Source organism: Erpetoichthys calabaricus, chromosome 8 (assembly GCF_900747795.2).
Source record: "Erpetoichthys calabaricus chromosome 8, fErpCal1.3, whole genome shotgun sequence".
In the NCBI taxonomy this organism is placed as follows: Eukaryota; Metazoa; Chordata; class Cladistia; order Polypteriformes; family Polypteridae; genus Erpetoichthys; species Erpetoichthys calabaricus.
Window position 1 is genome coordinate 61672375 of NC_041401.2, and position 13620 is coordinate 61685994.

The 13620-nt window shown below is 35.2% G+C and overlaps 1 protein-coding gene across 2 annotated transcripts in view; it reads right to left on the reverse strand.

Moving 5' to 3' along the window:
* Positions 1-10451, reverse strand: part of LOC114655533 (hepatocyte nuclear factor 1-beta-like) — a 50201-nt gene extending 39750 nt beyond the window's left edge. For both annotated transcript variants that reach the window (XM_028806606.2, XM_028806605.2), the window contains exons 1-2: positions 9922-10451; positions 5820-6019 (exon numbers count right to left, since the gene is read on the reverse strand). In XM_028806606.2, coding sequence (XP_028662439.1) covers positions 5820-6019; positions 9922-10283 — 562 coding nt within the window. In that variant the 5' untranslated portion in view covers positions 10284-10451. The remainder of the gene's footprint in view (positions 1-5819; positions 6020-9921) is intronic.
* Positions 10452-13620: the final 3169 nt, after the last annotated feature.

Genomic DNA, 13620 nt, shown 5'->3' on the forward strand with positions numbered 1-13620 from the left:
CTAGTAATATCAAAAGAATAACTATATTACAAATAAATAAACTCCCATTATTTGATGCATCACCTTTTTCCACTGATCCCCTTCCCAATGAGTCTAACACACGCAGGGTTTTAAGTCCAGTGGCTTGCTGAGGGTCACACAGTAAGGAGACGTTTTCACCAGTGACCGACCTCGTGGATGGCCACATCCTAAACGTTACATATTAATGATCTTGCTTTATCCTCAGGGAGACTCTGAATGGACAGAACCAAAATTGTTTTCTACTTATTTATTTTGGTTTAAATGAGACCGAACACACATGGGTTACGTATCACACACATTCACAATTTACTCTTTTAATGTCTGTCACCTGTTCTCGTCTCTCATTTTTCTAACTTATCTTTTACAACTCTATTCAATGTATTCAGCAGTTGTAACCCCTTGAAATGACAGTTGACTCTGCACTTCCTATTTACTCTAACTTGCCTTTTGTATTGCTAGCTGTCATTTTAGCAGATATTTAAACTTGAATTTGGGGTTAGATATATGTAATCTTTGTTTACAAATTGTGTTATTTAAGAAGATTTAATTTTTGAATATTTGCCTTACTGAAACAGAAACTGGTAAAAACTTCTCTTACTGGTTTTATAGTTTCATTGTCTAAATAAAAGAAACCACTCTTACATTTTTACCTCATTCTTGTGTATTATTTTTAACCAGTAAGTCAATTAAGAGCCATTTCCATTTCAGAATATTAACAGTAAGAACCTGTGCAGGAAAAACAAACATTTTAATTCAGTATACACTCTCTCAATTTATTGCCACTTTAAATACTTGACCATATTATTTTCTTGCCAGTCCATATAATTTTAAAAACTTTTCTCCTGTTCAGACTAACAGTTATTATCACAGAAGCAGGTACCCTATAAAAGCCAGCCCAGAATGAAATACTAGCCCACTAAGAGACTTTTTCCCAGTCCATGACAGGCTTGTCTTTGGGCCTTAGGAAGAAATAAGAATAAAGGGAGAAATTCTAAAAACTACAGTGAAAACATTCAAATGCCACACTATAAGCACCCAGCTAAGATAGTGTTCATAAATTGCACTTAAATGAAGCTGTGATTAATGAGGAATATCTTGCTAATATCTTTTCTTTTGCTTTTTTTTACTGTACATTAACCATTAAAAGATATTGTCAATCAAACAACCAGACTGTAGACTATTATATATGCAATATTTCCCCCTGTAATTTTTTGTTAACATGCTCTACAAAACCAATAGCTGAATACAAGTAACTGAACAATGTATATCACACACAAACACTGGGAGGAATATAACATTGTGCAAAAATGAGAAGAGTGTGGAAAACCTGAAAATACAAAGCATCTTAAGACACTAAAAACAATATGTTTAACTTAAAATAGTTACTAACAGCTGAGAGTATAACATACAAACCTGGCATGAAGAGGAGCCTGGAAAGTCACTTCTAACTGTTTCCATATTCTTACTGCATAAAGTGCCCAGTGGTCTAAATCATTCACAACACAGCTTGGTTTTACACACTACTAAAAGGATGGTACCATTTATTTGTCTTTGAGCTGTCTATATACATTGAAATGTATTTTTAGTATTGCTATAGTATGACAATAACTTCCTTACTAATTTGGACCACAACACCTTGAGTTTGCTTGCTTGTACTTAGATGTCTTCAGATGGTCCTCAGGCTGCACCCCAAGATATTTATTTTGTTTGCAGTCAACTAAACTTGTTTTACAAAAAACTAAAAAATAAGAAAAGTATATGTTTACATATACCGATAGATAGATAGATAGATAGATAGATAGATAGATAGATAGATAGATAGATAGATAGATAGATAGATAGATAGATAGATAGATAGATAGATAGATAGATAGATAGATAGATAGATAGATAGATAGATAGATAGATAGATAGATAGATAGATAGATAGATAGATATGAAATGCTCTTGGCAGAGAGAAACAAAGATAGGTCATGACATTCAGCAGATACATGTATCTCTGAATTATTCATAAATATTATTGGATGGCTGCTCCACTTATAAAGAGTTGAGTGAGCAATATTCATACCATAAAATAAATCGCCATAAAATGTCAAACACCACATGCAAGTCCTTGAGTAGAAGGGAGCCACGAGTATTTTTCCCATCTGCCCAGCCTACGTTATACTCAGTGAGCGGGGGCAGCGTGGTTTCCAAAATGCATGATTTGGTACCCTGATTACAGGAATTTTTGTGTACGTGTCTAGCTTGCATGCTTTAAGCATTTTAACATTTTCTAGCCCATTTCTACGGTGTGCACCGAAGTGCCACCTCTGTAGTTTCGAGGCCTCTGATTGAGCAGCCGTGTCGGTGCCTTGCAGTAAACGAAGAGATGGTATATAACACTTTATGGATTAACTTCCAGTACGTTCTGTCTATCCATAGTGTTGATTTCTTAATTATTATTTTTAAACTAATCCTAACAGGATTTTATACTTTTGTTTCTCCTTAAAGCAAAGTTTCGAGTTTTGATTCTTCTATTTTCCGCTTCCTGGATGAACTTCATTTCATGAACACGCTTGCTCATTTACTTGGCAACCCCAAATAGGCCCAGAACAAGTGACGGGTGTTTCGAGTGTTCCCTGAAATTGACTTAGTACCTGAATCAATTGATGGGATGCTAAAACACAAAACGCCAAATTATATCAAATGGCTTTCATGTCTGCTCTTAAGTGATTAATTTCATGTAGGACCTGCTATTTAGGCGGGTACACTCTGCCACTCAACTAGCAGTCTCTGAAGGGAGTCATCCTCAATGCCTCACTCTTGTTTCCCTTAAACAGTTTTTTCCGTTATGCTAATCTAATCTGGGGAAAAAAAATCCTAATGACAGTAATATATGCTTTACGTATGTCGACAAGAGTGTACTTTAAGATTTTTTACAGCTATTTTATAGGATTTTTGGTAACATTCACCAGAGCAATGCGCCATCATTGATACAATCAGTGTCGAAACAGACACCTTCAAATCCAAATATTTTTTTACTAAATGCCTGGCTCTGTATCCTGAGGTTTGCGCTTTTCGCCTTTGTTAGATTATTTCCCGTTACTCCGCTTTCTAACCTCGTCATCACGCTCATGTTCGGGAATGGCCGTAGCCCATCCCAGCAGCACTGGGCCGAAACCGAGCGCTTTGGGTACATTAGAAAGCAATAGATAAATATAATTAATTAACTAGTGTATTTATTATTATTATTATTATTATTATTATTATTATTATTATTATTATTATTATTATTATTAACAATAACCCTGGACGGGGCACCAGTTGTTTATCACTGTGGTCGTATGAAGTCTTCATAATTTCCGGTCACTGAAGGGGCAATAAAACGGAGGGCTAAGCTTTTACTGCGCAGACTTTATAATTTACACGCAGTCCGAAATAACATCTCCATCGTTTACAGGAATATTAGAGGTATAAGCGTTGTCAGAAAACATAATCTGAGCCCGTGATGTCTGGAGGATCTCGACTAAAGGATTTATATGTGAAGTAGACTAAAAAAACATCTCAAAAGTAAAACGAAAGGAGAAAATAGTCTGTGTATAACAATTCGGGATATATACAAATTTATTGTTGGACTCAAAGCCTTTAATCTGAGTTGTTTCAAGTTCAGTAAGTGCATTATAAGGTTTCTCATAAAATTAACTTGAATGGTTAATGCTATGGATAGAACGCGGAAGAAATAATAAAGCACCGGAGCTTCGGCCAGATATCTGGCTTTGCTATTGGTTATTAGTATGTCAGTGCCTTGGGTAGCGATCGGTAAAAGTTTATTAATAATTTGAATGTTTTTGACTCAGCCACAGTGGCATTGTTAAGAGGGAACACAATGATGATAACTTCGACATTGTAAAGTTTAAATCATACATGTTGAAGAGAAATACAAAAAGAAACCGAGGAATGCGCGATTAGTTGTTATCATCGATTTGTTGACATGATTGCATTATTTGACTGATAGATGATTACGATGATCAAGCAAAATGCGGACCTTGCAAAGGGGGACTCCGGTGACTTTGTTTCTCTGTAGAAGATCAAACACCAAACTGTCTGGCACCTACAGTATTTATTTAAATTAAATACATCAGATGAAAACAGACCACTTTCTTTGGCTCGTGTCTTTTCTTCTGTCTTTGACTTTTGTTTTAAAACTGCTGTAGATACAACCTTGAAAAGCTCCGACAAATTTCATCAAGCTTTATAAGTACTATACAGTAATTTGATCTTCTCAACGAGACGCTCTTTCGCAATTGCAATGGCGCACTATAGGGGCAGATACCGCGTCTGTTTTCTGATAATCTCAGTTCGATTCATTCGATGCGGCCAACGCTCTCTTTGTTAAAGTTTGCTTATTTATTCTACATTTAAGGGCGCTGTGTGTCATACAACAACTAACTAAATGTCAGTGACCTTTCCTTTGCTTTCATTATTTGTGTTACTTTTAAAGGTTAGATCAGTTTAAAAAAATAGAAGTACGCTTTATATGAAAGTAACGTGAAATACTAATTAATAATTTCTGCAAATGTTTTTACATTCTAATTTATGATATAATTTATTATAGTTAAATTACAAACTGTTTGGATAGGTCATTGCTTTCCTAATTCTGCTTTTAAATTATTAAAATAACAGGCTTATTCCATACATCCATGTTTTTGTGATCCTGGCACTTATTTACTGTGCAATAAATGTGTTTAATTTGGATGAGCTCATTTGAAGTATACGATGCTGGTCATGAATCTGCTATTTCAGCAATTTTTTTTAACTTTAAATTCTTCTGCACAGCACACTTGACACCAGTTATAATGGTAATTTATTTTTTGCAAGGAGTGATATAAATTACAACATTTTAAATGTCCTCACGAAACAACAGTTTACTCCATGGCATACATTCTGTAGGAAGCATACATATAAATGACCAGAGAAACTGACTGAAGATCCATCCGGCGATCGTAACCGTAAATTTGTGACTGCGCTTCTAATGTTCATTACAGTGGAAAAGTATTTAAATAACACAAAACGAAATAATTTAGGAAACACTGGTTTACCGATGAGAAGTTGAGTTGAGTAAAAAATTGAACAGAATCCATCTACTGGTATTTATATGTATAAAAGTCGGCTTCACACAATATTTCTACATTTTTAGAATATTTGCCAAGATTTGTAAGGAAATTGTCATAATAAATATAAATACTTGGTGTGACATGTAAATATACTCATTTGAAAAAAAAAAACCTAATATGCACATATCTGGGGATAGAATCCGAAAAATAATTCTGTAAAAATATGTAGTATCTGACTATGATTTAGTTCCAAAAGAAAAATGATATTTTAGGGCAATGTATGTTTGCTGTTTATAAACTAATTAAACGATGTTTTAATTACATCTAAACATTACATTATTACGTTTTTTTAACAAGTGCCACTGTACTGGATCACTTCGAATGGATTGTGCCAATTTTCATTTGTGTTTCTTTCCCCATTTGGTTTATTGGGAAGCAGTCATTATTTCGGCTTCCTAGGAATGCTTAGCGGTCACCCTGTTTGCACACCTGCATAACTGGAAGTGGTCACATGCGTACATTACATTTGAGACTTAAGAGAACTTTAACAGACAAAACCTAAACATCAGGCATACACAGGTGAAAATTAAACTATATACGTGAAAAGACGTGATGATAAAAAGCAAACGTTTTCTCACACACAATTGGTTATTAAAGACCATTCATACATCATTTCATAAAGGAGGTGAAACAGGTACTTACGTCTTAAAATCTCCCGCTGCTTCCTCACGTACCAGGTGTACAACGCCGCGCGCTTCTGCGTCTTCATCGGGGTTCCTTTGTTGAGATGCTGCGACAGGTGTGACTGATTGAGCCCGGTTACGTCGACCACCTCACGCTGCGGGATGTTGTGCTGTTGCATGTATCCTTTAATCATGCGGGCCGCACGCCAAGGATCCTCGCTGTAGTACACAAAGAAAGGCTATACATCAGTGCACGGATTGCTGCTTTTTTCTGGACATAACCCTGTTTTTCAAATTTTAGGGACCTTACGCACCACAATATTTGTATTCTGAATACAACCTGTCCGATATATTCACCTTATCTTTTTACATAAGGCTCGTTCACCTATAATGAGAGAAAACGGTCATGTCTCGTTTCTGTCAACAGGGCGCGTGCAGAATACACTTTCAGGAGGATATTTGCGGACACAGGTCACCTGAAAAATGTCCACTCATTGTTGTTCTGGCCCTGTCTTTTTCAGCACAAGGCAATGGAGATAATAGGATCGTAGGCAAGGCAGAAACTAAAATTGAACAGAACGCCAATTCCACTGGGTTTTGAATTATTGAGGTAATCCGCGAACGAAACCCGCGTGCACACGAGAATAAGTGAAAGAAGCAGAAGGAAGCAGAATCCGCGATAAGCGGCGCGAAATACTGCGCCACAATGCCTCCTGGCACCCACTTTTGTAGCCATTTTTCATTATTATTATTATTATTACAATAATATTCAGAAAAAAACAGAAATTAAATTAAATTATACCGTGTAAGAGCCTTTGGTGTAGTATCTTAAGCGAGTGCTGCGGGACTATGCATTAAAAAGATCAGGAAATTCATTCTCCAGAAGTTACTTTTATATTTTGTGTTGTTATACAACGTTATATATGTCAATTATATTTTAACAGATTTTATCGATTTTTTTTTACTAATGCACTAATGCATAATGTTACAAAATGTTTGCTGTCATAACTGACCGAATTGTTTTAGCTACAATTTGCCTTCCACATCGTCTGTCCAGTGTTAGAATTGAACGTTTTTGCTAGAATTTCCACGGTTATCGCATTTATTTAACATTGTTATTATCCGTTTCACTTGTAAACTGGTTTAGATGTTCTTATATTTTAAGCATCATTTCTTTACGTAACACGAATTATACTAACTGTAACGTGAGTGAACATCTCAGTAACAGAGAACAACGTGGTTCAGGAGCTATACATCATTCTATTAACTGGCCGAATTATCGGAATCAGCGTTCATTGGCTTGGTTAAACGGCGGCTCTCACGTTAAACTTTTAATTAACCTGCAAAACACGAAACAAATAATGCTCTAAAGAAACAAAGTAAACAAATGTGTACATATGCAAACAAATAAGCATGCACTTAACATTCGGGACAACGGCGACAACAACGTGTTAAACTGGGAGGAAAAAAATCCATTTCAGCACTGAAGAAATTAACTTCAAAAACCTAAAGTTTCAGCCATTAGGCCTCCCAGGTCTTTTCCTCGTATCGTAAAAAAAAAAAGAAAACAGCGTATTTCTAACTTTTTGTTCGGGGTTTAGTTTGAGTGTACATGTAATTTCTTTTTGAAGGTGCACGTGACAGAAAATATCGTGTCATATCCATGCACACTGAAATAGTTACGGAGAAAAACAGTAAGAGTTTTAAAGACGCGTCTGGCAGTGTGTAGAAAGCGAACGAGCACTATTTTCAAGTACGGCATTGCGCAAAAATGTAGAAACCTAAATCATTTTCTATCATAATAATTTATCTTCGACTATTTCTAAAGCAATTTCTTAAATTACTTAATTTGCATTTGTTACATATTTTTAAAAAGAAATATCAACTGATCTTTAATAGGTGTTTTAAAATGTTTTGAAATTTACTAACAAAAAATTATTCTCTTTCACGAAATTGTCTTTAATTAAATTAAATGTAACGTTAAAGTAATGACATTGCAATGTTTCATTAATACCTATATTGAAATGCATATCAAAAACAGAATAATTTATTAATGCAACAGATAAAAAGCATCAATGAATTATACTTAAATAAAGTGCACAGCGGTTAGCTGCTTAAAGTCTGCCGGGGGATCTCCTCAGTCCCAACGTCAGATCCGCCGAGGGGCTGCAGGTTGTTTAAATCCTTTCGGTTCAGGCTGATTGCAAACCCAAACAGGGCTGTTTGTTCAGGAGAATGGCAACATTTGAGACTTGAAGCATAGATGTTGGTTTATAACTTTTGACAATGAATAACCAAGCTCTCTATTCACTCTAATCATACGCCATTGTGTAACTTTCTGTTGATGATTTATAGAATTAAATTAATAACAACTTAGCTCCACGTGCTCGAGCTGTCGCTTTCCATCGTGTTTTCCAACCGAATGAAATTCCGCCGTTTCAAACGTCTAAGCTGTCCTGGCAGCTGATTTTAACGTTTTCACATTACGTGCAATAAACAGAAAATGACCGCGACAAGGAACTCCGGCATGTGTGTGAACCTAACAACTGTAATCGAGCATCTAACAATCACACTGCACCAGGAAAGTTCAACGCTTTTAACTATCAAAAATCTGCCTTTATTGTAACATAGAATTCCTATTAAGGTGTTTTTGTCGCAATATAAATATAGGAAATGAGAATTATTAAGCAAGAATTTGCAAGTTTCATAATTGTTTCAGATGTCTAAAACATGCTTAAATAGCTCTTAACAATCTAAGAAAAAATACTAATCTTTTTATATTTTGTGGGAAATGTTTTACATTTTAATAAGATACAGTGCTTATCCTTAAATCGAACTGAGTTTGATGCTGAAGATATCGGCGTTTTAAACGGTATGATTTTCGATTGTTCTTTCCAGTGTTAGAATCCAAATTATCCACTTTGACAATATTTTAAAATGTATTGTTAAATTCTTTTATTACTATTCGTAAAAAAAAACTTAATTTCGTTGTTATATTTTGTGCTGTTCTTGATGTTGTTTCTGATGGTAACTACATTTAAAATTAGTGTGCTTTATTATTATTATTTTAATTATTGTTGTTATTGCTGCTGCTGCTGTTCTTGTGGTGTTTGCATGAAAATGAATTTTAAATGGGTACAATAATGTATTATTAGATCAATAGCTATAACAATAACTTAACAGTTATTAGGTGTATCGTTTGTAGATCTTGTCGAACAGCCCTGGATTCAAATAGGCTTCCCTCGGCAAAAAGTGCCATACGTCAGTTAATAATAAATGAACTTTCACTATTTAGTTGATATTTTGCTAGGAAGAGACACAATAATACTTTTGGATAATTAGTAACCAGCACGTGAAAGTAAATCACTGGCGGGTGGCTTTAAAAGTGCAAACCAAACTGTAAATCGCACGAGTTAATTATGATGGGCAACACATTTTCTAATTCGCTTTTATTTTCTCCCAAACAGCCCACCGAGTTTTTATTTCGGGGGTTCAAATGTAGAAGCGGTAATATGCGTTAGAGATCAAACAGGTGTAGAGCCCAGTTTTAAATACTATTTCTTGACAGGTGTTATTATTATTGAATATTATATCAATATTATTCCTGCACTAACTATTCAGTCCATCAAAGCGATGAGTATATTTTACAGTAATTTTAAACTGGGCGATACTTAATAATAAATTGTAAACAGGTGTTGTTCTAATATAAAGGAACTTTGAACATAAAAACTCACTATGAATGCCAACAAGCCTGGCTCACTATTTTCTTTTAATTTCTCACGCTTATTTCTTCATTTACATTGAAAGAAATAGGATAATAAATCATGACGAAATCCGGAAGAGTCAGGGTTTGATAGATCTGTTTACGAAATATAGCGAGTGTTTTTGTTATTTTTCAGCGTTTCGGGACTTCTCGTGCATTCACCTTGGCATTATATTATACAGTGCCACCTATTTAGCTTGAGTTAAACATTTTTTTAAATGATACATTTGATAAATAATATGACATGTTCTTATTTTAACATAGCCGTTTCCCTGTACTACTCGTCAAAGTTAAATATTGACGCTTAATAATAGTGGGTCTATTTTTTTTTTCTTTCCCACGTCTCTACAAGCCTTACTTGAGCATCTTGTCCACTTCGGCTCTCTGCTCCGCCGCTTCTTCTGTATTCAGTGATTGTAACTCCTTGAGAATCGGTGGCGTATCAAAGTCGTCGCCATCCTCTGAGCCTTCGTCCCCGGACTGCTTGCTGTTTTTGCCGTGTCCGTTGGTTAACGTGTGAAATACAGGCTTGGCATCCGACTCACCACTCAGTTTAGGGGACCCCTGTAGATTCTCCATTTTGACCCCAAACGACAGCGGGCTAGGGTCCATATCTTCCAATGCCTGTAGAAGGACGTCTCTGGTAACTCCCGAGTCGAGGAGAGCGCTCAGAAGTTCCTGTTGAAGAGATGTCAACTTGGACACCATCTTTAAAATCATTAATACAAAAAGAGAAAGTTTTTAAAGTTGCCCAAAAAAGTGCAAATTAAAATGAGATAATCCCTGTTATTGTTATCCCGTGAGCATCCCAAGACTTTCCTGCCAGAGAAAGACTTCTGTCACAAAAGCTCTGTAAACTCTACTTTGCCATCATCTGCCTGTCTGGCCCTATAAAACATTCTAATTTGGGGGACGGTCAGTATATGCAAATAGTGCGCAAGAAACGGCTGTTATTGACTCGACTGGGAAGCAGGTTGGACTCGGCTCTCCGTGTTTACTCTAGGAGGAAAGACACTTTTTTATTGGCTGGTATTATCTGCCAAACTTTTGTTGAACTTTGGACTTATGTTCGTAAAGGCAAGGGGGTGGGGGTAATTCTCGAGCTTTTTAATCATATTGGGAACAACTGAGGTAGGAGAAGTTGTGAAAAATACGAACATCTCATAATCAGGATGTTGAAAGGGAATTATGGATGCCCTTTTGCCGTTTAAAGGCTAACATAGGAAAAGAAATATCGCACTTTTGTTTCAGTGTATTCGTTTTAGATGTTAGACAGGGCTGCTAATATGCTTTCATAAAAGCAGATTTTTGTTTATAAAGTTAACGGTGCACTGCCACTCAAAAAGGTCAGAAAAGAGGAAGAATGTAAGTTTAATAAGGGCATTAATAATAAACCAGAAGAGTTCTATAGATAGATATGAATGACATTATATGATAGATAGATAGATAGATAGATAGATAGATAGATAGATAGATAGATAGATAGATAGATAGATAGATAGATATGAAAGGCACTATATGATAGATAGATATGAATGACATTATATGATAGATAGATAGATAGATAGATAGATAGATAGATAGATAGATAGATAGATAGATAGATAGATAGATAGATAGATATGAAAGGCACTATATGATAGATAGATATGAATGACATTATATGATAGATAGATAGATAGATAGATAGATAGATAGATAGATAGATAGATAGATAGATAACTTATTGTAGTACAGTAAATCATCCATACAACAGTGCGTATCGTGATTACTTGCTGCAGAAGATTCAAATTATGCAGTTTGTTATTAAAAGACAGGACTCTGACCCTAAATGAACGTCAAAGAGTATTTTGAAAAAATGTCAACTTTTTTTATTATCGATGTGATTACATTATATCAGCATATTTTTAGTTTTAAAATTATTACACATTATTTTCGATACTAATTCGGACAATAAAATCCTATAGGTTCGATTCACAGTAGCTAGACTTTCCTTTACTGATGATAAATAAATACATAAAAAGTGTTCTTATATAAATCAGATAGATAGATAGATAGATAGATAGATAGATAGATAGATAGATAGATAGATAGATAGATAGATAGATAGATAGATGTCACATGTTGGAATATACGTTACAGTGCTTTGCATTTTGCTTCATTTTCAAATAAGTCTTGTCGCACTGTATCGCGTTTAACAGGAAACGTTCCATGTAATAAAAAACTGAATCTAATGGGGCAAATATCATGTAGGTTAGGACTTTTTCATTGATAAACCCACATTATTTAATTCATTTTAATCCAATTTAGCGTTGATTGTATTATCCTCTTCCTTTTTAATCATCATACACATGTAATGAAATTTAAGATTAGTCACTTTTTAATCAATTAAAGAAAGCAGCTCCACATAGTCGTCACTTTTTAATTGTTTAAGACCATATTTTAATCAATAAAGTATTTAGTTTTTCTAAATCCAGATTGGTACACGTAATATTATATCCCAAACGCACAAATACAAAAAATAGGTTTTACAGTTAAGAATAAAATTCGACAATATTTAGACGAGCGCCCCTTGAAAAATTTAAAATCAGTTTTGATAAGAACAGATCATTGTGGGTAAATCTTACATTTCACTGGTTGATTGTCACAGTTTACACTGGTTTGAGTATGACAACTGGTAAACGACGTTTCGAAGTAAAGGTAGTACAAAATTGCCAGCTTTTAATCTGGATAAACTCTTTGTTTATTTGGGAATACGCCGATAACTTCACCAAATTAGACCAAAGATCGACTGTAACAGTAATAACTTTAATAGCAGTGGTATACGGGTGGAAGCATTAAACTGTGCAAGTAATAAAAAAAATGAGCGAACCTTTAATGGTTCTTTAAACTGTATACCAAAATGAGAAATTATTTTAAAATAAAAAGAAAATCAACTACACAGAATAGTGTCACGGTTGTAACTCAAGTAAGGCTATATACCATGAAATAATAATAATAATAATTATTATTATTATTAAAACTGAACAACTAGACAGTGGCGAAGTGGTCAGGGCGATTAAGGCTTTTTAAAGTTGAAAGTTTTTTCCATTTCAAATTCCTAAGACTAACATTTAAACATGATAATAATAATTGTGTATACTGTTTTACGTGAAAGAAGTATAAGTGATGACTGTTATTAATATAATTAATATATCAGTGGTTTCTGACAATATGTCCTATAACAAATATCTAAATGAATTCAGTAGACACTGAGGCTCATATATAAAATGTTAGAATATCTCAAACTTAATGGATACCTTTATTATGTATCAACCTGATACATGCATACACATAATCTCTGTTTCTAATTCAGACTGTTGTAAGACTGAAACAATAATAAGACAGAGAAAAAAAAGACAGCGACATGTTCTAATTAAAGGGCTTTCTTCTTTTTTTCAGAACTTATCACTACAGCCAGGTTCTGTTGTGGATTTCTCTTCAATTTGCTTTCAGCAGATACACGAAAGTCGATTCAATCAGCATGAGTCACAGCGCTGCAAACTCCTGGCCGCCGTATCGAACAATAAGAGGCGCCAAAAGGGATTAAAAGCGCACGATACGCGGTTGTTTTAAAAGCGTCCACTGTATAAATTGCGTCTTCAGGACTACAAGTCAGTGCAAGCACGGGCTAGCCGATGTACCTGATGGCTCCCTTTTCCAATCTGTGGTGCGCCCCATAGTCTTACACCTGTAAATGAAGAGCTTTGCCTCGACTGAAGGTTTAGATTAGAAGCATCTCTCCTCTGAATAAACAAGTGCGTGGGGGAGAGAAAACAGTTATCTTAAGACTGATACATTCTGTGATCAGAGCAAGTTCAAAAGGTTTGACAACACAATGGTCACTCAATCGGCTGTAAAGGGAAGGTGGTGGTGGTGGTGGTGGATATGTGGTGGGGGAGGATGTGTGGTATATGAGGGCGGGGTGGGGTGTGGGGGCGTGGCGCTCTTCCCTGATCATGTACCTCACTGAAGGTCCCAAATGACATTTGGATTATCCGTCTCTGAAGTTCCATAT